This window comes from Elephantulus edwardii, unplaced genomic scaffold (genome assembly GCF_000299155.1).
Source record: "Elephantulus edwardii isolate Elephantulus edwardi_28Jun2011 unplaced genomic scaffold, EleEdw1.0 scaffold00162, whole genome shotgun sequence".
Lineage (NCBI taxonomy): Eukaryota > Metazoa > Chordata > Mammalia > Macroscelidea > Macroscelididae > Elephantulus > Elephantulus edwardii.
Window position 1 is genome coordinate 4,109,178 of NW_006399912.1, and position 26,310 is coordinate 4,135,487.

General features: G+C 41.2%; 1 protein-coding gene across 6 annotated transcripts in view; it reads right to left on the bottom strand.

Moving 5' to 3' along the window:
- RBFOX1 (RNA binding protein, fox-1 homolog (C. elegans) 1) overlaps positions 1 to 26,310 on the bottom strand; it is a 465,218-nt gene that overhangs the window by 125,990 nt on the left and 312,918 nt on the right. For all 6 annotated transcript variants that reach the window (XM_006895224.1, XM_006895222.1, XM_006895227.1 and 3 more), the window contains 3 exons: positions 25,325 to 25,378; positions 15,254 to 15,346; positions 13,276 to 13,336 (listed from right to left, as the gene is read on the bottom strand). In XM_006895224.1, the coding sequence (XP_006895286.1) occupies positions 13,276 to 13,336; positions 15,254 to 15,346; positions 25,325 to 25,378 (208 nt within the window). The remainder of the gene's footprint in view (positions 1 to 13,275; positions 13,337 to 15,253; positions 15,347 to 25,324; positions 25,379 to 26,310) is intronic.

Genomic DNA, 26,310 nt, shown 5'->3' on the forward strand with positions numbered 1-26,310 from the left:
CAAACTGGGGAGGAGGGTAGAGAGAATGGTGCAGCAATGAAGGAATGAAAACCCAAAATCCCTGTAAATGTTCATTAAAACTAATAAAATTTAATTAAAAAAAAATCCACCAACTGCTCTACAGGAGAAAGATGGGCTATCTCCTCCCATGCAATTCACTGCCTCTGAAAACCTGTTTGAGGATCTGCTACGAGTCGGTTCCAACGTGATGGCATATAAACAACAACTGAACAATTAAGGTCCTATGTTATTACTCCTATTATGTTACATCTACCTCTACCATCCTATTCCCTGCTTATGCCCTCACCTTACCTGGTGGTAGAGAAGGGGTTACTTTTTACTAACTTGTCAAGTTAGTTTTGTATCTTATACACCTCTGCATAGTCCTTGCTGTTTGTGTCAACATTCAATTATATCTTTCACTTCTATTAATTCCACATCATAAAACACAACCATGCCACAGGATTTCTCAAGGCTATAGTAATTTCAGGAGCAAATCACTAGGACTTTTTTCTACTGTAGAATCATTGGTTTGGTATTGAACCACCAGCCTTTTGGTTAGTTGCTAAGTATTTAATCACTGTGTCATGAGTGCCTTCATAAAGCTTCCTGGCCTTTTTAAATAATCCCTATTACATATAAAGCTGAGACCTAATGGTCACTGAATATAGACTTATGAATGAATTTTGATAGTGCTCTCAAAGATGTTAGGCTGTGCCAATGGTGTTTCATTTTCTCACAGAAACAAATTTGTGAAAGACTGGTTAAGGGTTTCGTCAACACTATGCTTGTATAAATGACTTGTATAAATGCTTGTATTTATGAGTTTACGAAGCCTATTCATATAAAGAAGTCCTGCTGAATCAATGGTTTTGTGTGCTTAGTGACTCTGGTGGACAAAGGACTTACAAATCTGCCCACATACAGATCTAGCTTGATGAGGGTCCAAGCAGGGAAGGGGTGAGAATTGCGGCATGGGCATTAGGGAAATCATAGGGTCATACAATTTGGTGGGTAGAGGGAGGTGGTGAGGAAAATCTGAAAGATCCAGTAGTGACCTAAAAAGACAGGTTAATGGTTGGTATGGGAATGATTATATGAAACACAACATGAATGAAGGACAGTGTGAAACACATTGCATACAAATTTTATATGCAAACCAATATAAAATATTTTTTTAAAAAGTTTATAGCCCAAGACAACTCATGAGGTTACTATGAATTAAAAATCAGTTTGATACATCTAATAATAACAACACTGTTCCTGTGTACCATCAAGTAGGAACCAACCCACAGGGGACCTTCCAGTGGGTTTTTAGAGGCAGTTAATGGCACGGGAAGAGAATGCTCATCCTTCTCCTGTGGAGTAGCTGGTGGATTTGAACCTCATGCCTTTGGGATTGCAGTGCAGATTCTTACCACTAGGTCATCAGTGCTCCCAACCACAACACTACCACCCATAAAAAGCCTAATTCAATATAAAAAGAATCTATTTTAACTAATACTGTGTACTGCATTAGGCACAATACACAGGCATAGAAAACACTACAGCTGTGGGGAAATGTGACTGGGAAGTTCAATAGCAAGTGTCAGAATAGGACCATGGTTAGCTGTGTAGACCATTGGCAATGACCATGGGCAGAGGTGCTTCCAATGGGATGAAAGAGCTGGTACTCCTTCAATTCCCAAGACCTTACTTTTATCTGTATCTTCAGGAAAGCTTAGTTTTCTACCTTCAGTACCTTCATTAATTCTTGATCGTATGCTACCTCCTGAAAGGGCTAAATGTCAATCTACTCTTCTTAGTACAATGAATATGCCTTCCTTCCAAGTTCATGAGCTACTTCCTGCTGCTTTCAATATTTTCCCCATAGAATACTGCACTATTGTAACAGGAAGTTTGAATATTTTGTTCAGTTGTTTCACTTTGAGAAATGATGAACTGTGTTCCTTCCTTCTGGTTTTCTAACTCTAGATCTCTGCATGTTCCATTGTAATACTTAACACTTTGACTTCTCCAGCACCTTAAGAAATATTTTATTCCGTAGAAACGTCATCATTTTTTGGTATTCATTTTAGTTATTCCGTATTTAAAAGTAAGTCTCAGGTTTTTTTCCGACATCTATTTGGTGTATTTTCATTTTAGTCTTTTTAATGACCTTTTGCTGTCTTCATTTATAACGTCCTTGAAGTCATTCCACAACTCTTGCCTCCGGTAATTACTGTTCAATGCTTAAAATGTATTCTTGAACTGGTCTCTAACTTCAGGTGAGATATACTCAAGGTCATATTTTGTTTTGTGTGGACTTGTATTAATTATCATTAGCTTCAACTTGAACTTGCATATGAGCCACTGATGATCTGTTCCACAGGTGGCCCATGGCCCCATTCTAAATGATGACATTGAGAATATTCATCATCCATTTCCACAGTTAGTAAATTTGATTTTTATGCATTCCATCTTTCAGAGTCCATGTGCAATGCCACTACTTATATGCTGAAAAAATATTACTTGTAATGAATAAGATGTCAGTATGGCAAAACTCTTATCATGTGATTTCTGATGTCATTTTATGGCCTGGGCCATATTCCCAAATACTACTCTTTCTTCATCTCCAATCTTAATATTCTAATCATCAGTAATTATCAAGGCATCTTGATGATATGCTTGGTCAACTTCTGATGTTGGTAAACATCTTCAATCTCTTCTTTTTGGTATTAGTAATTAGTGTGCAAGTTTTAATATCTTCATATTAACTGCATTTCTTTGTAGGTGTATATACATTATCAAATCATGGACAGCCCTGACCTTCAGGATGTTGTTGTTGTTATTAAGTGCTGTCTGTCAAGTCATAGGTGACTCATAGCAACCCTATGAAGGAAATCCTCAACACCTGCATGACTTTCATCCTTTCTCCAGGTTCATAGAATTTCCGGAGGCAAGCTAGTTACGGAAGTGAATGTCATTCCTGCTTCCAAGCTTGTTTTAACTGAGGAGCTCCACCAAACACTGTCCACCATGGGTAACCATTCTCGCATTTGACACATCAGTGTCACAGTGTTCAGCTTCACAGCCACCACGAGTTACCTCTGTATGGCAAGTGGTCACACCAGGGCTATATGATCTTTGCCAAACTTCAGGATAGCTCTTGAAATGTTAGTTCTTGACAATCAATGTGACTCCATTCCTCTCCAATTTGTCATTCCTGGAATAGTAGACAGCATGACTGTCCTATCCTAAAAGGCCAGTATCAGGTCTTTCAGCTCACTAATGCCTATGATTTCTATCACTGTGTGTTCAATAGCGAAGTTCACAGGAAGTTGTGCTGCTAACCCAAAGACCAGGCCTCTCTGGTAGTCTGAGTCCATTAGCTGCCCCAAAGGAAAGAGATGGACAATCTCCTCTTGTGCAATTTACAGCCTTGGAAACCAATGGGAGATAGCTGTGAGCTGGTTTCAATGTGACCGCAATGAATTGAACTGCAATTCTCCTAAATCTATGCTTCATACCTTTGATTATTAATGCACATTTACAGTTGTTGCTTCTCATTTTGATTTGTACCATGGCATTAAACCAAGGTCTCAAGAGCTTTACTCAGTCCACATCATGGAGGGAGGGAGACTCTACTTGGATAGAAGAGTTCTCGTCCTGACATATTTTGAGTAACTTCCAATCTGAGGGACTTCTCTTCTGGCATTGTATCAGATAGTGCCCACTGTTACCCTTAAGATCGTGGCCAAGTAGATCATCAGGCCCTTTTGTAGCCTGTCTTTCCCTGGAAGCTCTGCTGACACCCTGTGCACCACGGGTGACCCTACTGGTATTTGAAATAATGGTGACGTAAGTATCCAGCATCAGTACAATACACAAGCTACCACAGAACAACAAAGTGACAGACAAGTGACAGGCTTGGGCTAAAGAGTCCAACTGTTGAGGAATATATGACTAGGTATTATTGTCATGACAGGAGTCCAGAGTGAAAGCTGCATAATGGAGTGGATGGGGTGGGGGAGAAGACTGTATCACAATGAAAGAATTATTTTTTTTTTAACTTTTCAAAGAGAAAATCGAACTGGAGGGGAGTGATGAGCAGGGAGGAAAGTGTGCAACAATGAATGAATGAAAACTCAAAGTGTCTGTAAGATTTCATTAAAATAAAATTTAATAAAAAATATAAAAAAGAAAGATCTAACTGCTACCCACCTTCATCCTCTTTCCCTTCCAGCCTGACTCTTTGTAAGTTATAACGACACTGGCCTTTTTGCAAAACCACCTGAGCTTGTTTTGAGTCTAGAGCTTTTTGTGCCCGCTGCTAGCTTGCCTGGAAAACTTTCCCGTCCTTCACAAAGGTGATTTCACACGCTATTGTTTTGAGCTTTACTGTTTCCTTGGAACATGCTACTTGATACTTCCCCTCTACCTCTTAAAGTCCCCCTCTAGTTCCTTTTGCAGCTTTATTTTTCTGTATAGCTATTAACACTACTTAGAATGATCTTCTTTCTTTCATTCTTTGCTTTCTGCTCCTTTTATAACCGCATTTCCTCATTAAAATAAAGAGTGCAACAAGGAATGACTGGAAACCCTAAGTCTCTGGAAACTTTCATTAAAATTAATTAAAAAAAATAAATGGTTGAATGAGTAGGACTGCTGTCTGCTATGGATTCGTACCACCTAATCCACCCTTGGGATAGTGGCGGAAGCCTCACCTTCCCTTCGGGAGATCCAAGTTTGGTTCCCAACCACTAACGTCATTTGTAGTCATGCGGCATTTGTCAGCAGATGCCTGCGTTTGCTGGGATGTGACACCTACTTCAGATGTTTCCCAACTAAGATAGGAGGAAGAAAGGCCTGGCGATCTAATTCTACAAAAGAACCAGTGAAAATCCAATGGACAGTAATCATCACACTATTGCACATGGGGTCACCAGCTGAGGTTGACCTGATGGCAAGAAGGAAGGAAAACAACAAAACCGGGGTTGGGCAGATCATAGATGCTCACAGATATTTACTTGATTTTTACACTGAACGAAGAGAAGGCATTTGGAGGGTTTTTTGCTAACAGTCTCAGTTCCCTGCGCAGGTCTTTGTCTCCCCAACTTCGAATGACCTCTTTCTTCATACAAGTCTAATGACTCCCTCCCCCTGCTCAGGGTGACTGTCTACAAAAGAAGGCAGTAAGAATCCAGCCCTTGAAAATCACCTCCTTGAAGACTTAGCAAGCTCAAGCAGCCCTATGCAAATGTATGCAAATAACATGCAAATAGACTTCTAGTCCCTATGACTCTCCTAGTACCTGGAAGAGACCCCTGGGACCACCCTGCTGGAGACATGATTCCGCATCGTCAGGAAGACCGGCAAAATGATCCCGTTTTAATTTCCCAGGCAGTTTGCCTTTGTCCCCAGGCCTTCCGAAATCAGAGATTTTGATCAAGGACATTAAACCGAACAATGAGGCTTACAACAAAAGGAGAACAGCTGAGAAAGCCCACTGCTGTCGGCCTCCCACCACCCCTCAACAAGGCAATGGAGTGGAGACCAGACACGCTGGGGTCTCGCTGTACACCAGACATGGCAGCCGCTTACTGAGACTCCGGCGTGCGAGCCTAACTCTGTGTCTACCTCCCTCCACTGAGCTGGTCAGAGGTCAGAGGATGCAAAGGGCATCATTAGCAAAGCTCTGGGCCAGGCCCTCAGTGTTGGCCACCGCAGGCCTGAAAGCTCAGCTAAAAGCTCTGAAATGGCACATACCAAAAATCTGCTCCTCCTGCACTTCGGGCTCTGGGAGGCTGGAGACTAAAGGCACACATCTTAGAAAACAATGAAAAACTCAACGCCTTGCAGCTGATTCCAAACTACTCCTAGCTCACCCTCCAGTGAATTTCCAAAGACTAGAAATCGTATGCAAGGAAACTACCCATCATCTTTTTTCTGTGGAGTAGCTAGTGGTTTCAAATCATCTCTCCTTGGGTTGGCAGCACAATCCCCTAACCTCTAGGCCGGTTGATCTCCATCACTATAGAAAGATACAGATACCACCAAACTTGGCTCAAAGCTATCATGTCTCTTCCAACTCACAGCAACCCTGTAGAACAGAACAGAACTGCTCACAGGCGTCCCAATGCTGTTCTCGTTATGAGAAGGAATTGTGAGGTCGTTTTCCCAAGGAGGAGTGGCTGGTGGGTTCAAACCGCTGACCCTGTAGTTAGCAGCTGAGGGCTTAAACCACTCTATCATCAAGGCTTCCTAAAGACAGTACTGGATTTCAAACTTCACATTTGAAAGCTTTCTAGAAACATGTTTGTTACTAAAGACAGGCAGCTGAAATAATGTAAGCAGTGTTCGTTTGCCCAATCCAGAAAGAAAGTGTCTAACGTCCATGGACATGTTTTATTCAACTCACTCAGCCTTTTTTTAAACAACATGTTAACATTTCTAATTCATTTAAATTGTAGGATTTCTGATTTTCTTAAGACATTAATAGAAATGATAACTTTAGATTAAGGATTTCTCCTGGCACCGAGTAACTGAGGTTTACCAAGGGCTGCCGTGTATAAAAGTGCTATCCTGTTGGCTGCAGTCAACACTGCTCCTTAATGTATGCCCTTGCCTGGAGGCCAAATCAACAGTCATTGACTTTTGCTACCTACAAGCTTTTTCCTCCTCCTTCTTTTGTTGCTGCTATGTGCCGTCAAGTCACCTGCGACTCATAGTGACCCTACGTACAATAGCCTTAAACCCTGCTCTATCCTGTACCAATTGTATTGTCTCTGACACCCCCACCCCCATTACCCTAGTCACTGAGTCAATCCATCTCATCAAGGGTCTTCCTCTCTTCTGTTGTCTCCCAAGCATGACTGGTCCCTCCTTGCAAACAGGTCCAAAGTATGTCAAACAAACCTTCAGAATCCTTGCCTCCAAGGAACAGGCTGGTCTCACCCTCTCCAGGATGAACCTGTTTGTTCTCCTAGCAGTCCGTGGTATATTTAACACTCTTCTTTAGCACCACAGCTCAAAGGCATCAATTCTCCCTCTACCATCCCTAGTCATTGTCATCGTCCGCACTTTTTCTGCCTAGTAAAGAAATATTTCACCTTGCCCCGTATGAAAGTTAAAGACAATCCAAGGAGGGTGTGAGTTTCTCAGACATATCTGACTCATTTATTTAGCTGTCTGACTCCTCTCAGTGTTTTCATGTTTGATCTTTAAACCAGTACCCTCAAAACCCAAACCCATCACTGCTGATTCGATTCAGACTCATTGTGATCCAAAACAGGTAGAGTAGAACTGCCCAGTAGGGTTGACATCATTGTAGAAGTAGGCTTTCTCTCAAGAAATGGCTGGGTGGATTGGAGCCACTTATCTTTTGGTTAACAAATCCACTGTGTCAGCAAGACTTCTTCCAAACTAGTGCAATTTTCAGGGAATACAATTTAATATCATGACTTGAAAAAAGGGATAAATTTAAAACTGTGATCCAGGTAATAAAATAATTACCAGTTACCAGTGGCTATCTTGCCAGTCCAGACTCATTGAGCCCTTGTGTGTATCAGAGCCTGTGTGTGTCTGAGTGTACCTCTCTTCTCCAGGGTTTCTCAATGGCCGAGAGTTTCTCTACTTTTCAGAAGTAGACTGCCAGGCCATTCTTCCTAGGCACCTCTGAGTAAATTTGAATCCCCAACTTTCTGGCTAGCAGTTAAACACATTAACCATTTGCATTATGCAGATACTCCCAATTCAGTAATATTGCACTGTTAGTAAGGAGCTCCAGTAGTGTAATAGTTAAAGAGTTTATTTACTGCTAAACCAAAGGTTTGTGGTTCAAATCCACCCAGGGGTTCTGCAGGACATAAGACTTACCTATCTACTTCTCTAAAAATTATAGCCAAGAAAATCTTACTCTGCCACAGTGGGTCATGATTTGATAACACCAAACAGCATAATCAGAGTAGATTTTTTTCTGGGTGTTTTTGATACTTTGCACTGTTCTGAGTATTTCACCTTTCATAATTGTTGTAAATAATCTGTGGGGGAGGTTTACTAGGTTCGCAGTTTCCACTTGAAAGTAGATCCTGGGCAGTGCAAATGGTTAACACACTGAGCTGCTAGCCAAAAGTTTGTAAGTTCATGTCCACCCAGAAGTGCCTTGGAAGAAAGGGCCTGCTATCTAATTCTGAGAAATCAGTTACCGAAAATCCTCTGGAAGACAGTTTTGTTCTGACACACATAGGGTCGCCAGGGTTCAAAACTGACTTGGTAACAAGTGTTCCACTTCCTCTGCCCCACTATTTTTTATAGAAGGTTAGGCAAATTGACCACAAATAAACAATCAGAGAATAACAGAGCCAGTACTCAAACCAAGATCTCCTCCACTCGACAGTCTTCAAACTTTCCCTTCAGTATCTGTCTTTCCTAAGATCACTCAGTAAAAAGACTCAAGACTGAACACCCAGGCTTCTCCCAAACCCAGAATTCCCTGAGGATGCAGCTCTCAGCTCATTTGGCAGAGCAAACACTGAATAACTAAGGAGCCTAGTAACGTTCAATCCTTTTGCCCTTGGGCAAAATCAGTCATGGGGAAAAGGCAGTTTGCTGACAGGTCCCTGGGTGGCATAAATGGCTTGTCCCCAGCTGCTAATTGAAAAGGTGGTAGTCTAAAATGACCTAAAGGCACCATGGAAGAAAGACCTGGCAATTGGCTTCCATGAAGATTATCATTAGGAAAACCCTCCGGAACTCAGTTTTGCTCTGTAATACATAAGGTCACCAAGAGTCTTAAATGGATTAGGAGACAAGGCGTTGGTTTGATTTGAAGTTTCTTAATGCGTAGGAGGCAAGGATTTTGAGACTCTGTCTCACAGACTTTGGGCATGCTGTCAGGAAGGGCCAGTCCTTGGAGAAGGACATGATGTTTGGAAGTGTGAAGGGTCAGGGCAAGAAAGACAGACCCTGGATGAGATGGACTGACACAGTGGCTGTGGCAATGGCAATGGGGGCAAGTGTGTTGGAGATGGTGCGGCTGGCTCGGGACAGGGCAAGGTTCAGAGGGTTGTCATAAATCTTAAACGACTCAAGGGCACATAACAACAACAATGGACAGAGTATCAGAGCCCTATATTTCACCTTACAATCTTCTCTTATAACAAAGATCAAGTGTCCTGGGATTCTTATGATATTATAAGCTATGCTCCTCTACAGCACAGCCTCTTAGACACGCCTTCCATTGTCCGGTCTCACTCATCATTGGCACTTTCGAAGCCGCTCCAATTTTCATTGGCTACACGACTGAAGGAATACACACACATGCAGCTCTCCCTGTTAGCTAGAGAGGACCATTAGAAGATGACCTCAGAGCTTGATGACTCAAGTCATTTAACACTTGTTGATGAAACATCAATCTTAAAGCTTGGGAGAAGGAAATAGGCTAATGATTCAACCTTGCATTTTTAATTTCAACAGGACTTCATTGGTCTTGACTTAAGCCTGTCTTGATGTTACCACTCTCATTAAGGACCTGAGAAGTGTCCCTGTATATTTTCACTTCATTATATTATATTACAACTGATGGGAAAAGTCAACAGGCTTTGGATTGTGTCAAAATACCCTATAGGTAAATATGCAGGTAGCTTAAGAAATAATAATTGCTGCCTTCCTTCTGCTTTTTTTTCTCACCCAGAAAACATGCACACACATCTAAACATCTGCATGCAAGCATACATGTACACAAGCGGAATGCATACATAGTCCTAGAATCAGCAAGTTGCAGGTGGCAAGTGAAGAGGAATATGAATGTGCACACACACAGATACACACGTATCAATGCTACTTCACTATTAAAGAATGTGCTCAGTGGTCACACTGTCACCCTTACAGATAAAACTGCCCAATAGCGAAATGATTATCTTGACCAGAACTTGCGAAGCTTCATGCCAGGTGAATCAGAGCCTGAGGTTTGCTTCATTTCAGCACTGGACATTCAAAATCACGTGTGACCGTTGTCTGTGTCATTCAAGGGTATGCGTTGGCTTGTGGCACTGGGGAAAGGGTCAGCGGAATAAATTATTCTTCCGATCTTTCAGAAAGGAATGACATGAACACAGGAATTCAACTTCTATTAAAAGGCATATGCATGCTGCTCTGAGTAACACAAGAGCCCTTGTGTATCGGGTTCCTTTCAAGAGAAGAGAGTAAGTGAGAGCGAGGTTTGACACAGTGACTCCAACAACAGACTGACAGTCAGCAGAGCTTGTGAGGGCTTCACAGGACTGGATAGGATTTGTTCTGCTGTGTACAAGGTGGCTCTGAACTGGAGCCGACTCCATGGCACCTCCCAACAGCAACAACAGCAGTCTGTTAGGGCTTATCTCGGTTTCACAGTGATCTCTTTACAAACGAAAATCAAAATGACTTTGCCAAATTGGGAGGCAATGGCAGAAGGGGGTGGGGGAAGAAAACAAATTACCATATGTTGCTGTAATTATTTATAAGAGATAAATAAAATTAACTTAAATATTAATCAGTAGGAAGGGTCCAAAGAAGCCCATATTCCCATTTTCTTCTTGTAACCAACAAACTAATATAATGTATCTCTTATCAGTATGTATTAACATGGAAGGAACACTACGCTCATTTACAGATGCCAAGGAAAAAATGGTATGTATAAAATAATACTTACATAAACAAATGCAGACGCAGTGCTTGAATACTACAATATGCACTGCACCACATATATAACAAATAAAAAATACAAAATAAAAGCACATCCAACACTGTACCATAGTGATTCCTCTGAGCAAACGGGCGGTGACCAAAAAATGGGTGTGGGATTAAAAATAAGTTTTACCTGTATCTTTCTGCTAATATATCTTTTTGTCTTTATCTTTTTCCAATGAGACTGTATATACATAAATCCCATGCAATTAAAGAGTTTAAAATGAAAAATCCCATGACTTGTAATCTCCTAACCATAAGAAAATGATTTTCTTCTCAAAAACATATGTTGTTGTTATGTACCGTCGAGTCACCTGCGACTCAGAGCGACCCTATGTACAAAGGCCCTAAACTCTGCTCTGCCCTGTGCCAATCGCACTGTCTCTGACACTCCCATCCTGATTATCCCAGTCACTGAATCAATCCACCTCATAGAGGATCTTCCCCTCCTGTGCTGTCCCTCCATCCTCCCAAGCATGATGTCCCTCTCCAAGGACCGGTCTCTCCTCACAACATGTCCAAAGTATGTCAAACGGAGCTTCAAAAACATACAGGGGAAAAAACCTCTTTCAGTCTCATACCGCAATAAAACAATAGCATTTTGATGCAATCCCTACCATTATATTAGCAGAGCTTAATATCTAATAAAGTACATAATTTATATTTAATTTTACAAATAGTACTTTTTACTTTATATAATATGTATATTGCTATATAGTTTAATGTACTTTACACGTTTATGCTATTTCTGGCACAATTAAGTACCCCAGTATGTGAGGAGCACCTCAGGGGACTAATTTTCTGTTTCTTAAAGAGGGATCCATTCTGAGAAGATTGAAAGAATCAAAATGTTTGCACACTGTTGAAGGTTCTCCACGCAGATGAGATGTCTGTTTTCAATAGAAAGCCTGAGGCGTCTTCTTTGGAAAGTCTGCGCAGTATACAGAAGGGATATCGAGCAATACCCTCATCTGACCCACAGTGGCGCTCCAGGACCCAACAGACCAACCCACTTCCTGCTGAGCCCGTAGAATAGAATCGAGCAGCCCCATAGGGTTTCCAAGGCTGTTGGTCTTTATGGAAGGAGACTGTCCCATCATTCTGTGGAGTAGTTGGGGGGTTCAAACTGCAGCCATGTGCTTAATCCCTGTGCCACTAAAGCTCCGCCCTCACTGTATGACCCAGAGGACAGCAAATGACCCATCCACTCCCACATCCTGCTCTTTCAGGAGAAAACTAGATCAAGACCCCTCTCTGAAGCTCCTTCAAAAGTCACCGATGCAGAAATAATGACAGAGCTAAAGTTCGTGGCTCCAGTTTTAGGCCAGGTCTGTGATCAAGGCCATATACATACATCACAAATCTAAAACAGAAAAGAATTTGTTCTTGAGAACAATGTATTCAAATTTTGTAAATAAACTAGCAGAATTTTTATTTTTAATAAAAAGTCCCTATAGCAACCTATCAGTGATTTCTTCTGAGCAAACAGGCCGTGAACAAAATTGGATGTGGTATTATCTAATGTCAGTTTTACCCACATCTTAAATAGCTCTTTCTGAGGAAGAAGGAAGTCAGAAAGGAAAAAAAAAACAAACCACCAAGCAAAACTTCTATCCTCCCTTCCCCTTGCTCAACTTACCACTGTTGGTGTTGGAAGCCCTAACTCAATTCCTACTCCCAGCCTCACAGCCCTTCCATGGGGCACAGCAGAGCTGCCCCACAGGATTTCCTAGGCTGCCATCTTTCTGTTGTACATAGGGTTTTCAGAGGCCTGCTATTTTGGAAGTGGCTGGCCAATCCTTCTTCCTTGTCTGTCTTAATGGGAAAGCTCAGATTTAGAGAAGTATCTGACAGACAAGCATTTTACAGAAAAAAAGCAGATGAAAGATATGTCCCCAATTGTGGAATTAAACATTAGTTTCAGTGTTGTCTCTGCCCTTGACACAAGTGTCTTAACCCACCCATTTCCCTGCTCCACCATCCACCAACATCCACTCTCTTCAACACCTATCTCCCGTTGTCCAGCCCTTGATCTGATAACTTATATCTCAAGCTGTATGGGCTTCTGTGATTCCAAACACTGCAGCTGCTGACAATTTCTTATGATGTGGCCAGTATCTCTTGAGTTTAGCAGTCAAGTCACCCATTCCTGTCAAACTGATGTATAGGTTGTCTTTCTGGGAACAGATCCCCAGGTTTGCTGTCCTGTGGAGTGGCTGGTGAGACAGACTCCCAACCGACCTTTTACTCAGCAGCGGAAGTCTTAACTCTTGGGACATCAGGGCTTCTTTTCAACTCCTCATAATGACAATTAAATAAATAGCCTAGCTCATTCCCAAATCATCTCTACGTCCCAGCCTCAAATGAGAGGTATAGAGCACAAGTGAGAAGAGGAGCATGCAAACCTAACATGAACACTAGCTGTGCCTTTCTCGTCAAGACTCATCTTGCTTCTGCAGTGGTTCATTGTAGTAGCTCAAACTCTTCTTGAAACACCTCTGCTAAACCACAAAACAGATCTGGAGACAGAGAGGACAATTCAATGTCTAAAAGGCAACGGCTACTTACCATTTGTGTAAGGGTTGACGGTCTTTTTATTTGTCATCACACGTGCTGTGGCATTATTTACCTATGTACATAGAAAACTCAAATGAGAAGATATTCCAGGGCAGCCCACAGAACAATTAGTCGCATGCATTATGACTGCGATTACTTATTTAAAACAAAAACAAAAACCACAGAAACAAAACTAAAATGCATTTTAATTTCTAAAAGGCAGTAGGTGCATAACAAAAAAAAACACATACATTTTTTATAATTACATTTACTTCATAACCATTTAAACTTACAAATCATTTCAATAAAGCAACGTCATATCATTTAAACATTTAATAAAGAGACAGTAAAAGCAAATCAAAAGGTACTGCATCGTTGAAGATTTTAAAAGCATGCGTGTACTCCATGGGAACACAGAAACAATTTTTTTTCAACGTAAAATAAAGTTCATATGAAGGAGCATGCAGTGGAGAGGAAGAGGGAAGAGACAATACAAAGGAACATAAAAGTCAAAGAAAAAAAAAGGAAAAAAGAAAAGGAAAAAAATAATGGACAAACAAGTTGTAGCCGTGTGCAATACTTTGAGGGGAAAGAATTCTGGAGGAAGCAACATCTAGCATTCAACATTTGGAACAGGAGCCTTTCACATCGCAAGAATTAACAGAACCATTCAAGCTTTAAAGTCACAGCTAACAAAAGGATAAAAGAGGGTGCATTGTTTAACACAATATGGAGTTAACAATCTGAGTAAGATGTGCACCGGTCATATCTCAATCCAGTCAGTGCCTTTCAGGCTAGCTTAGAACGTACACTCAAATTACAGGCGTACCAATATCCAAAAAAAGAGAGCATCAAGAAAACTTAATACAACAAGTCAAAAAAAGTCACGTGGGAGAGAGATATATGTAGAGAGATATATATCCGCACTAAATACTGAAACGGCAGATGGACTCGTCACCACTTACCATTCACCGCCATCGCCAGCATGGTTTGTAAACAGTTAGCATTGTAACTGACAGTTTGGTGAGGGGCCTAAGCGTTATCGCCGAAGGGGGGAAACGAAAGGCAAAATATGCAACATCTTACTCCAAAGACTAAAAGCATTTTTAACTGGTAATTTCTTTTTTTTTTTTCTTGTCTTTTTTTTCTTTTCTTTGTTTTTAAAGTTTTAACAAGTATGACCCTAGAAGTTAGGGTTGAAGGTGATCCCGTGGTTAAACAACATTCTGTGAATTGACATTTTTTGGGTATCTGTTTGTTTTCGTATGCGGCTGGGCCAGATAGAAAACTGGAAATCCTTTGGGGTTATTTACACTCTTATCCAAAGGATAAAATGATTCCAAATGGCTTCTTTAAAGGAAAAAAAATGAGAGTTTTGATAACAAATGCCTCCCATTTTTTTTTTTTGCCCCTCCTTTTCCCAGTTGTTTGAAAAGCTATGCGTTTCACAATTTGCTTTTAGGTAGCAAACCACGCTGGATCCCTCATCAACCCTGCAGTAAAGAAAAAGAAAAAAATAAAATACCAAACCAAACCGAAACAAAACCAAAAATCCAACCAAACAAATTAAAAAAAAAAAAGAAAGAAAGAAAGAAACTGGTCTGTATTTGGTTTGTTTTAGCAACACTGTTTGTAATCTATTGCACCCATTAATAACAAAACATGGAAAAGAAACAAAACAAAAAGAAACAAACACAAAAAAGAACTTTTCAATTGACCTTTCTTTTCTCTCATTTTTGCCATCCACCTTTCAGCATTAATAACAGTAACACAAAGCAAAAAAAAAAATTTAAAAAAAACATAAGAATAAATAAGAGTAAGGCCAGTTTTCCTTTTTATATATATGTATATATTTATATATATGTATATATAAACAATGAGAAGGGAATAGGGTCACATACAAGACACCAGTGATACATCTGAAACAGCGAATGAGCGTGAAGCAGACATTTATAAAAAAGATGGAAAGGAAAATATTTTGAACATGCACCTCGATTTTACGGCCCTCAACCACGGTGCCGTGTAATTTCTCCCTCGCCCTGTCCGCATCGGTACTATTTTCGAAAGTTACGAAACCAAATCCCTGCATGCAGGAGGGAGAAGGGAGAACAACATGCAGATTAATATTTCAATCCACGACCACTTTGTAACGTTCTCTCGCTTTAATTTCTACTTCTTGTCCTGGCTTCAGTTCTGTAACATGCAAATTAGAGAAATTATAAAAGTACTAAGATGTGCAATCAGTAGGCAATAAATGTGAACAAGGTTTTTCTTTCTTTTTTCCTCTTTTTTTTCTCCCACCCTTCCCTGTCACCCGTTAGCTGTAACCCCTGAAAGAATTCAAAAGAAGGATACTAAAAATACCTTTCTAAATGTCACTACAGAAGGAAATAAATCTAACAAAAAGAAAATGAGATCAAAATAAATATACAGTGTCTTCACAGAAGAAAATGAAATAACGAGGGAGGGGCGAAATAAAGGGAACCACTTTCTTGACATGCAAATTAAAAGTAAAGGAAAAGAAAAGAAACGTGTGCACAGTATTCAACAATGAATGCCAAAACCCTGTAACATTTTCTATCGACATGCTGTGTGGTTTAAAGACCATCTTTCCTTCATGCAATTTTTGGGTTATTCAAATTGGTCAATTCTACAGCCTTTACTTCTCCAAAAAATTAAAAACTAAAAGCCTAAAAAAAAGGAAAGACCTTTTTTTTGGAAAAAAAAATTAAATAAAATAAATAAATAAATTAAAGTATTATAATACACCTTAAACTCTTTGATCTAATAAAACAAACAAACAAACAAAAAAGAATCACATGAAATGAATAGAAATAAACTCCAATTGATTCATAATGCAAACAGTTTTGGTAACATTTCTATATGAATAACCCCAGCCCAGCCCCAAATACATACACACCTCCAAATTTGTAATCTGTTGGTGCTAACTTATAAGAAAAATATATCTACACATTGTAAAGTTCTGAGACATTACCCAATTGTTACAGCAATCGGTAGAAAATCAAAGTAGCTGTGTTAGGAGAATCTTATTAATAGTAACACTCTAAGTTCTCTTTCACTGATAGATAAGAGATATATATACTCTTTCTTCACCATTGTAACCTTGTGCTTACAATATTTCAGCCTCAAAAATCCCTACTAAACTTCCTATTTTCAAAATCCATCTCTTTCTCTTCACTGATACTGTTCCTAAGAAGAGTACAGAAAATACGACACATTATTTTTAAAACCCCTAAAAATATTTGTACATCTTGTTCAGAAATATACACCAACCTTTTGAAACAATTCCGGTGTAAATGTGCCCCGCTCCTTCTGGTTTTTCCAGTGTAAATGAGGTGAAATAAGGTAATGTTGGATATCCCTATTTCCACTGGGGGAAAAAGATACGGTCGTTCACTCCTGGCAGGCAGCCTCAGGACCCTGATAGATGGTCGGCATAAACTAGAATTGACTTGCAGGCAGTGCATTTCGTTTACTTTGCTTTATTTCCATTTAGGTAAATCTTATATAAATGTTAACACTGACTTTAAGTTCAGCTTAGTTGGGATTGTTGTTATATGCCATTGATTTGGAAATGACTCATGGCTGACCCTCCAGCGGGTTTTCCGAGACAATAAAAAGCCCAAGAGAAGACTGCCCATCCTTCCCCCATGGAGCAGCTGGTGGATTAAAACTTCGTGCCTTTGCATGGCAACTCAGTTTTTTTACCAGTTGGCCACCACAGCTGCCTCTATTTTTACTAAGTAAAACAGGCAGTAGTTTCCAGTAAGCCACAATCATAACCAAATGCTCGGAATCCAGTTCATCAGAGTCTTCCTCTTCTTCACTGGCCCTCTCCTTTTCCAAGCACAAAGTCCCGTCCCAAGACTGATCCCTCCTCATAACATGTTCAAAGTATAGGAGAAAGTCCCACTATCCTTGCCTCTAAGGAATACCTAAGCTCAACACTGAACAACATTTTGTGAGATGTTTCCCCAAAGTCTGACAAAGACAGAACTTCACGGCTGTGAAAATGGACGTCTCTACTGACAATAGTGCAGGGCATCAAACTGGAAGAGATGCTCACATAAGAGGACTCCATAGAGAACAGGAATGCTTCTTTATTTTAAATACACCACTGAATTACCTTTCAAAATCTGTCCAATACTGAAGATCTATGATTAGAAGAAGACCTGTATTTATTTGCTCATTACTATTAGGCTATATAATGCAGGAGCGGCATCCACTTCCTAAACAACATGCCTCTGGAAACTATGAGCTTTGATAGATGCCAATAGTTACAGAAAGGCTTCAGTCCTTTTGTTCATAGGGTCGCTATGAGTCATGCTCGACATGACAGCAATCAACAACAACAACAGCAATCCAATATAGACAGCTCTGGTGGCTCAGTGTTAAGAAGTTATGCTGCCAACCAGCAGGGTCACAGTTCGAATCCACTAGCTACTTTGCGAGAGAAAAAAATGATCAATCTCCTCCCCTGAGACTTACTGCCTCTGGAAATCTGCTGGAGTGTCAGCTATGAATTGGTTCAGACTCGATGGTACATAACAGCAACAATCTAGTGCAGAAGATTTCTAGTCAGTCTTTTAAAAAGTTTTCAATTGTGATTTGAATGTATGTTTATAGAGCATTTGGGTCTTCCAGTCAACCATTCAGACACATTTTTTTCCAGAACATTGTTTTGTAACCCACACTAGAATGGCACTTATCCCACTTTATCACTGTAATTCTCATTTTCATGAATCCTTCTATCCTACTTTTTCCTTCCTTCAGGGTTTTATTTTTGGACAAATGCTGCTCTGTGTGTGGTGGGGTAGTCTAGGGAGTGAGAGACCTGTCTGTGTTTGGTTGAAAGTTGAGCCATGGATGAGTATGCCAAGGTTAAAACCAAGCAAAGTGCCTTCGATTCACTTCCAACTCAGGTGACCTCACACACCTGAAGTATACTCCACAGAGTTTTTGATGGCCGATTTCTCAGAAGGGCAGCACTTGGCTTTTCTTTGGCGGTATCTCTGGTGTTCTTGAACTCCCTGCTTTTGCTTGTTATACATCTGAGAGCTGGACAATGAATAAGCATGACAGAAGAAGAATTGATGCCTTTGAGTACTAGTGCTGGAAAAGAGTACTGAACATACCATGGACTTGTCAAAAGAATAAACAGGTCTGTCCTGGAGAAGGTGAACCTAATTTTTTCCTCGGAGGCAAGGATTTGAAAGCTCTCTGTCTCACTTATTCTGGCCATACTTACAGGAGGCACCAGTCCTCTGAGAAGGACATGTTTGCAAGGGTTGAGGGTCAGCACAGGAAAGGAAGACTCAGGATGAGACAGAGTGACACAGTGACTGTAGCAAGGGGGTCAGGTATGTCACACACAGTGGTATTGGCTCAGGACAGGGCAAGATTCAGAGTCACTATTCATAGAGTCACCATGAGTCATAGTCAACTCAATGGCACATAACAAAAACCAGAATTTTCACCATTTATCCCCCTCAGGGACTCCCATATTAGGTCCTGAAACACTCACTATTTCAATAGTTTTGAAATACCAGCTCTTCACTGGGCAACAGATAGACATTTGGACATCATCCTCGTGCGTCACTGTTGCTAAGTGGCGTTGAGTAGCCTATGACTCATAGCCACCCTATGAATAGCAGATTGGAATCTTGTCCCATCCAGCATCACTGTCATAATCTCCGTCATGTTCCAACGAATTCTGGACCAGTGGGGTCCCAAACTCAGCTGTACAGGAGAAGGTTCTGTAGAGCCATTAAACATTTGGATTTCTGAGTCCTCTTCCAACATTGACTGAATCCAAATCCCAGCGTGGAGCCTAAGATTCCGTTGACTTACAAACCTGCTGGTGTGGACCAGCTAATGTGTTTGCAGTGCCTCTCATATTATTCTTGTTTTTGGGTCTTGGAAAGTCACTTCTGACTCATACAATAGAATGAAACACTGCCTAGTTGGGTCTTCGCCCCTGAAACTGTTACTGCTGTTTGCTCATCTTCGGCCATGGCGTCATCCCACTTTGTTGAGACTCTAACTGTTCTTTCACTAGCCCTCTACTTCACCAAGCACACGGTCCCTTTCCAGAGACTGGCCCCTCCTGGGAACAAGCCAGAAAGGACATGAGACGGCACCTCATCATCTCCCTTTCAAAGGAGGATTCTGGAAGCACCTCTCTCACGATAGATTTGTTCGTTCTCCTGGAAGCCTAAATGGAAGCTCATGTTTCCACCCCACCCACCCCAACATGAAAATGTTAACCATCCACGGAAAGCGCTGCGTTCCTAACTCAGAGCGGGCACGTCTCTGGCGTCTGGAATCCACCAGCGGCTCCAAGGAGGACGACAGGCAACCGCTTGTGTGATTTACAGAAAACCCAGTGGGGGATAAGCAATGCACTGGAACCAACTTGATGACAGCGAGATTTAGGGGTTTTTTCAGTTCCTTAAGAGTAAGGCTAGAGAGATAAAAGAAATGAGAATGTGCTTACTTTTAAGTAAGACCATTTGGTGTCTGCTGACATAGGGAGGGTCAGGTGAAGTGAGGGAGGCAGCTCTATGTAGATCCGTATCTATGTATCTATATCTGTGCCTACACACACTCACACACACGCCTGGATCACATACCCACCCTCACTGAGTGTTGAGTTTGAGTGTCCCCATGAAGGGAGGTCAGAAGGGACTTTTTTTAAAAAAAATAATAATTTTAATGAGCATTTACAGAGATTTTGGATTTCCATTCATTCATTGCTGCACTTCTCTCCCCACCCAGCCCTCCCCACCTCAGTTCGCTCCTCTCTTTCAAAAGTAAAAGAAACACTCCCTCCCTGGGACACAATCTCCCCGCACCCCTCCCACCGCCCCAAGTACATTCCACTATGAAACCTTAATTGTGGACTCTTTTGATAACCATAAGACCCTATCATACAGCTCTTAAAAACCCAAACCCAGCCAGTTCTGACTTACAGCAACCGTCTATTGGGTTCCCAAGGCAGGAAATCTTTATGGGAGGCAATCATCCATCTATCTTCTGTGGAGCCGTTGGTGGATTAGAACTGCTGACTTTTGGGGTGAGTAGCTTGAGAGTATAAATAGTATGCCACCAGGACTCCCTACCCATTTCCTTTCCACGTCTATAGCACTCAGTGACAGAAATAAGGTCATAACAAAGGTTCGGCTTTCTCAACCATAAAAAGGAAATTATCTCTTTAAAGACAAATATTGCATGGTGCCACTGCTGAAAAATGGGACTGATATCAGGGTGGGGGTAAGATTGAGAAGAACTGGATAAATTGTGTATACTGCACTGAAACAGATGAGGGACTGAATAATTTAAAAGAGATGTATGATAGGGTCTTATGGTTATCACAAGAGTCCACAATTAAGGTTGCAGAGTGGAATGTACTTGGGGCGGCGGGAGGGGTATGGGGGGGGAATGTGTACCAGGGAGGGAGTCTTTCTTTTACTTTTAAAAGAGAGAAACGAACTCTGGGGCGGGGGAGAGGGCTGGGCGGGTAGAGAAGTGCAGCAATGAATGAATGAAAATCCAAATTCTCTGTTCATTAAAATTATAAAAAAAATTAAGGACTATAAACTTCATTCAAGAAAAGCTTGGGAAAAAAAAAACTAAAAAAAAAACAAAAAAAAATTTAAAAAAATTTTGAAAAAAAGATGGCCCTTTCACATAACGACTCATATCAAACACAAAATTTTAAAAATCTCTTTCTGATCCAGTTCACTTTTTATTGGCCATCAACTGGACCCTGTGGATGACACTTCAGCAACCAGCTCCAACCTCTCTGTGCAAGGCCAGTTATTTATTCCACAGAGAAGGAGTATACGCAATACTGAGAGGATATTTTTGCTATTTCCTAATTTCAAAAAAGAAATGGTAGCCTAACAAAGTTTGGCTCCATATGTAGTGAATTTGTATGGTCTTGTTCTCAAAGCCCCCAGAGACGGGCTAATCATGGGAATGACGGAAGACATCTTAAAAATAGCACCTCCATTGTACTTTCAAAATAGCAAGCGATATTCTTCTAATGTCCCCAAACAGCTCTCGAAAAGAATTAAATAGCTTTCTCCAATGGGCACAGGTTACAAAACAAAATGTAAATGAAATATAAATTTAAAGCGACAGAGAGAGAGAGGGAGAGGGAGTTTAAGAGGCCATGCTGCTTCAGACAAATGCTGGATCTGATGACAATTGGCCAATGTTCTATGCCATCTTCTACAAGTTGGCCAAGAAATACATCGGGTCTGAATGAAAAGGATTAGGCAGGGCACATTTTCCCCTTAATGCACTTTTGCTTTACAAGGACAGAAATAGTCCCCGTTAATAATTGTCACATATATTAAAAAAGCAGAGTTAATTTTCTCCCTTCCCAAAGTCTAGGGGTCAAACTGCTGACATATCTCCAGAAAGGAGGTATAATATCTGAAGTTATAGAAGAACAAGCCTCCTGAACTAGCAGAAACAGAGTATGATGGACTTCCCCCCCCCAGTCCCCCCCATAAACCCATCTGGCATTCAGCAACATTGTTGTGGCTATGGAAAGAGAGAATCCTGGAATTTTCTTAATTTGATCAACATTGTTCTATCCAGTTCAGACTATATGTACTTAAGAATAAATCTGGTGTGGAAGAAAGGGAGCCAGAATGTTCTTTAGAAGAAAAGATGGTGTGATTTCAGCTAATGTACATGGACTAGTCCCCAGAGAAGGACATCACGTGTGGCTAAGTGGACGGCCAGCACAAAAGACCCTCAAGGAGCAGCCTCTCATAGTGGTCACAATAAATGGCTTAAGCACAGCCCAGGCTGCAGGACCAGACAATGTTTCATCTTGACACCTAACAACAACAACAATATATATTGAATCAACCCATGGGAAAGCTCTCTCTCTCTCTCTCTCTCTCTCTCTCTCTCACACACACACACACACACACACACACACACACACACACTCTGTTGTTGAGTTGAAAAGGACTCATAGCTGACCTTCCACTGGTTTCCAAGGCTGTGAGTCACAAGGGAAGAGAATGGCCCCTTTTCTCCCTTACAGTTTCCAGTGGATCTGAACCACCAGAGTAGCGTGGTCTTTGGGTTTGAAGCACAACCCCCAATGGACTTGGCCACGAGAGCACTCGGAAAGTTCTTTAAGTCTCCTAAAGATGTGTTTAGCTGAATTTTGCATTTGCTAAAGAAACGGTTGCTTGTACCCATAAAGCTAAGGCACTGGGTGTCCTTCAATGAGATTCCCATTGAAGTCTTGAGTTTTAATATGTTAGAACAGAAAGTGGTTGTGGGGCACTTCAGCAGATGCAAAAGAATTACAAGAGAGGGTGTGTGAGGAGGGAAGCCAAGGCCCAGCAAAGTTCCTGTAGTGGAGTAAATTGTGCTGTCCCATCCCCAGCCCAGGCCAAGATGGCTTGTAGCTTCTAACCCCAACACCTGTAAGTATACTCCCATTTGGGAATGGCAGAATTAGCGTAGGGTGTGTTCTGAGCCAAAGAGGTCAGGCTCCTACGAGCTCTGGAGGAGGAAGGAGAAATGTCCATTATGAGGTTGTCCAAGTTGTAATCTTTACAAAACCCAGCCAGCACTTCTTTCTCTAGTACAGGATCTGGCAGGTCTGAACAGACAACATTTGGTTACAGTCAGGTTTTTTTGTCCATTGTGCTATGAGGGCTCCTTTTACCAGGTATGAAAGGAGCAGATTAAGCCAAGCAGAGATGGAAGAAGACAGATCCTAAGGCATGTGCCAATCTCCAAGGAAGCAGGAAAGAGGAAATGAAGAGACAAGACCTTCTCTGAGAGCCAAGACTGAATGGGGGGGGGGGGGCGTAACCCCTTCTAGCACAGTTCCAAGTTCAGTCTCCTACTCACTTAAACTAGGGAGCTCTGGTGGCCTAGTGGTAAGAAGCTGTACTGCAATCCCAAAAAACCTGCAGTTCAAATCCATCAGCTCCTGGAGGATTTAATTTCCCATGAAATGTAATGCCTCTGAAAACCTACTGGAGGGCCACCTATCTGTCAGTTCTGACACAACAGCACCCCCCCCCAACACACACACACAGAGTTTCCTAAACTCGGGAACTCTGGTGACACAGTGGGAAAAAGCTGCAAGGCCCAGGGTTTGAATCCACCAGTTGCTCTGGGGGGCAAGGGTGGGCAATCTCCTCCCATGCTATTAACTGCCTCTGAAAACAACACTGGAGGTTAAGCTATCCACTGATTCTGACTTCAGGGCACAATAATCTCATAAACATCAAGGGAATAAACTACTTCTGTCTGTCCAGCTTATCTACTTGTGGTATTTCTAGTGTAGCAGCACTAGATATGTTAGGACAATAACTAAGAGAACAAAGGAGTGTTTCATATGGAGGAAAAGGAAAGCCTAACCTTTGTCTAAAGAAGACACAGTTTGTCATTTTATGGGCAATTCTGGAAGGTCTGTTGTCAACTGTCATTAAGGTGATTCCGACTGAGAGCACTTCCATGTGTTTGTTACAAGACAGGGGTTTACAAAGTGGAGATCCTGGAAGTCGACTGCCAGGCTGGTCTTCCAAGGTTCCCATTGGGTCGGTTTGAACTATCAACCTTTTGGCTAGTAGTGGACAGCTTAATCATTGGCACCACCTAGGGGCTCCAGTTGGAAAGCTTGTTGAGAGAGATTGATGGGGGACCCTTTGAGAATTCAAGCAATCGAGTTCCTTAAAGACCTACCTCAGAAATATTGTAGGGTTTGGTGCTAGACCACCCCAACAAAGCAAAAAGTGCAACAAAGTGCGTCACCCATTTGTTATGTTGGCACTGTAGTCTATGAAATGTGCAATACTACTATGAAACACATTGAAATATTGTTAGAAGTCCTGAAATGTAACAGGGAGACACAAATGAGTCCATTCTGTTGGAAAGATGGCGCCCATAGTCTGACGTCTTGACTTAGAGTTGAATCTTCACTTTGTGAAAAATAAAAAATAATTGGTATTTATGAGACATAAGAAAGTGAAGTGTAATACAATAGATGCCTGTTCATCTTGGTTGGGCCTGCAAATTTTCATTTTAATAAGATCTTTATGATGCTGATCTCAGGGACTCCACGTAGACAACGAAAGATCTAGAAGATATTTTGAAAGAGCCTGACCTTTTTTTTCCCTGTTTGTTTCCCTGTCAACCTATTTATATTGTGAACATACTTGCTCTTCTCTGTAAGAAACCGTGATGGCTGCAAATTGAAAGGTAGGAGGCTCAAATCAACCAAGAGCCATGTTTGGTTGCTTACCCACAGGTTAGTGGTTCAAACCCCACCAGCTATTCCATGGAAAAAAAGATGAGATGGAGCTTCTATCTCACAATTTCCAAAATCTAATGAAGAATCACTGTGAGTTAGAACTGACTTAAACTATAATGTAGGGCTTTTATTAGTGGGCTCAGGGTCTCTCTGCAGTACCCTCAATTGTTACAATACTGTTAGTTCTAGGAATATCTACTTAAAAACTGGTTTCCCAAGGGGGGAAAAATAAACTCAGAGCAAAGGCACACTGCAAATTGCAGCCTGGTTAATATACTCCTGAATAAAATTATATTCAAAAGGTTGGTGTATAGGAGATTTCTCCTCGCTCCCCCTGAAACCCAGGAAAATAACTGCACTTTATTAATACAGAATAATCACATATTTACCTGCTCGTGAGACTATCAACTCACTTTTTAATATAAAGAACATAATTATCACTGAAAAACAAAAATGTAGCAAACATCATTATTTATTTCTTTAAGCACAGGTAATTTTCCTCTGGAAACTTGAGATCTATGCCTATCTAACAGCGACAACTTTAAATTATCCCCTTAAACACTTTCAACCGAGTCCAATGCGTTTCCCCGGCATTTTGGAGACAGGAGGGGCTCCCTGTGGAAATCCCCACTGAAGTTCATTTCCACCGTGTGCTGATTCAAATAGTGCAGTTGTTTCCCCTTATGCCTAAGACACACTGCAAGTAAGCTAAACAATTCCATAGCCAATTAGGCTGCTTACCTTGGAGCCTCGCTCATTAAAAATAATTTCAACATCTAAGATTTTACCAAATTGCTGCAAAGAAACAGAAATATTTCATGAGCAAAAGAGCGATGGAACAAATCAGTTTGTACATTTGGTAATCTTTCCCAAAGTGAGAATTTCCCCTCCCTTTTTAAATCCCACGGATACACATTTCATGCGGTTGCATTAAGATACGTGTATCACCAAGAGGGCATGCAAAATTAGGGCACTGCTCATGAGATGAACCCACCGCCCCCCCAGGAAGGCGCTAGTACAAATGGTAGCAATCAAAGGGTTAATATTTGTTTTCACTCTCTTCAAGTGTGAATGATTGCTTTCCCAGGCACTGAGCTGCAAAGATCAAAATGGCTACAACATACCTTGACCCTCCTAACCCGTCCCAATAGGCCCTGGGAGAAACACCCTAATGAACTTGAATTTAAAAAATAACATATCGAACAAAATGCGATGTTCAAGGGTTTTGGCCTTTAACCTCCATCAAAACTAGAACAGCCAGACCACAAAAGAGAAGGAGAATGGACAAAAGCAGAGTCCACTATATAGACCTCTGTCACACCGAGATACCTCCACAGTGTCACTCAGCCCTTGGGAGGCAACAAGGTTCCTCAAGATGATTCCCGTATTGTCAGACACACTGAAAGAGTAAATTAGCAGGCACGCTAATTAGGTGGCATAGTGCCCTACCTGTTGAAGCATTAATCAAAAGGTCAGTAGTTCGAAACCACCAGTAACTCCAATCAAGAAAGATAAGCAGACTACTCTCATTAGAAGATAGAGCTTTATACAGTGTTTGTCTTTATGAGACTGAGTTTAGTTCCCTCAGCATAATGCTGTCCAGTCCTTCCCATGTTAGATCATAATTTACAAAGTCATTGCTCCTGCGTGCTGCTTAGTATTTCACTGTGTGAATGTACCATTTAAGACCATTATTGTAGAACGAATATGAGGATCAGCGGGGGGGG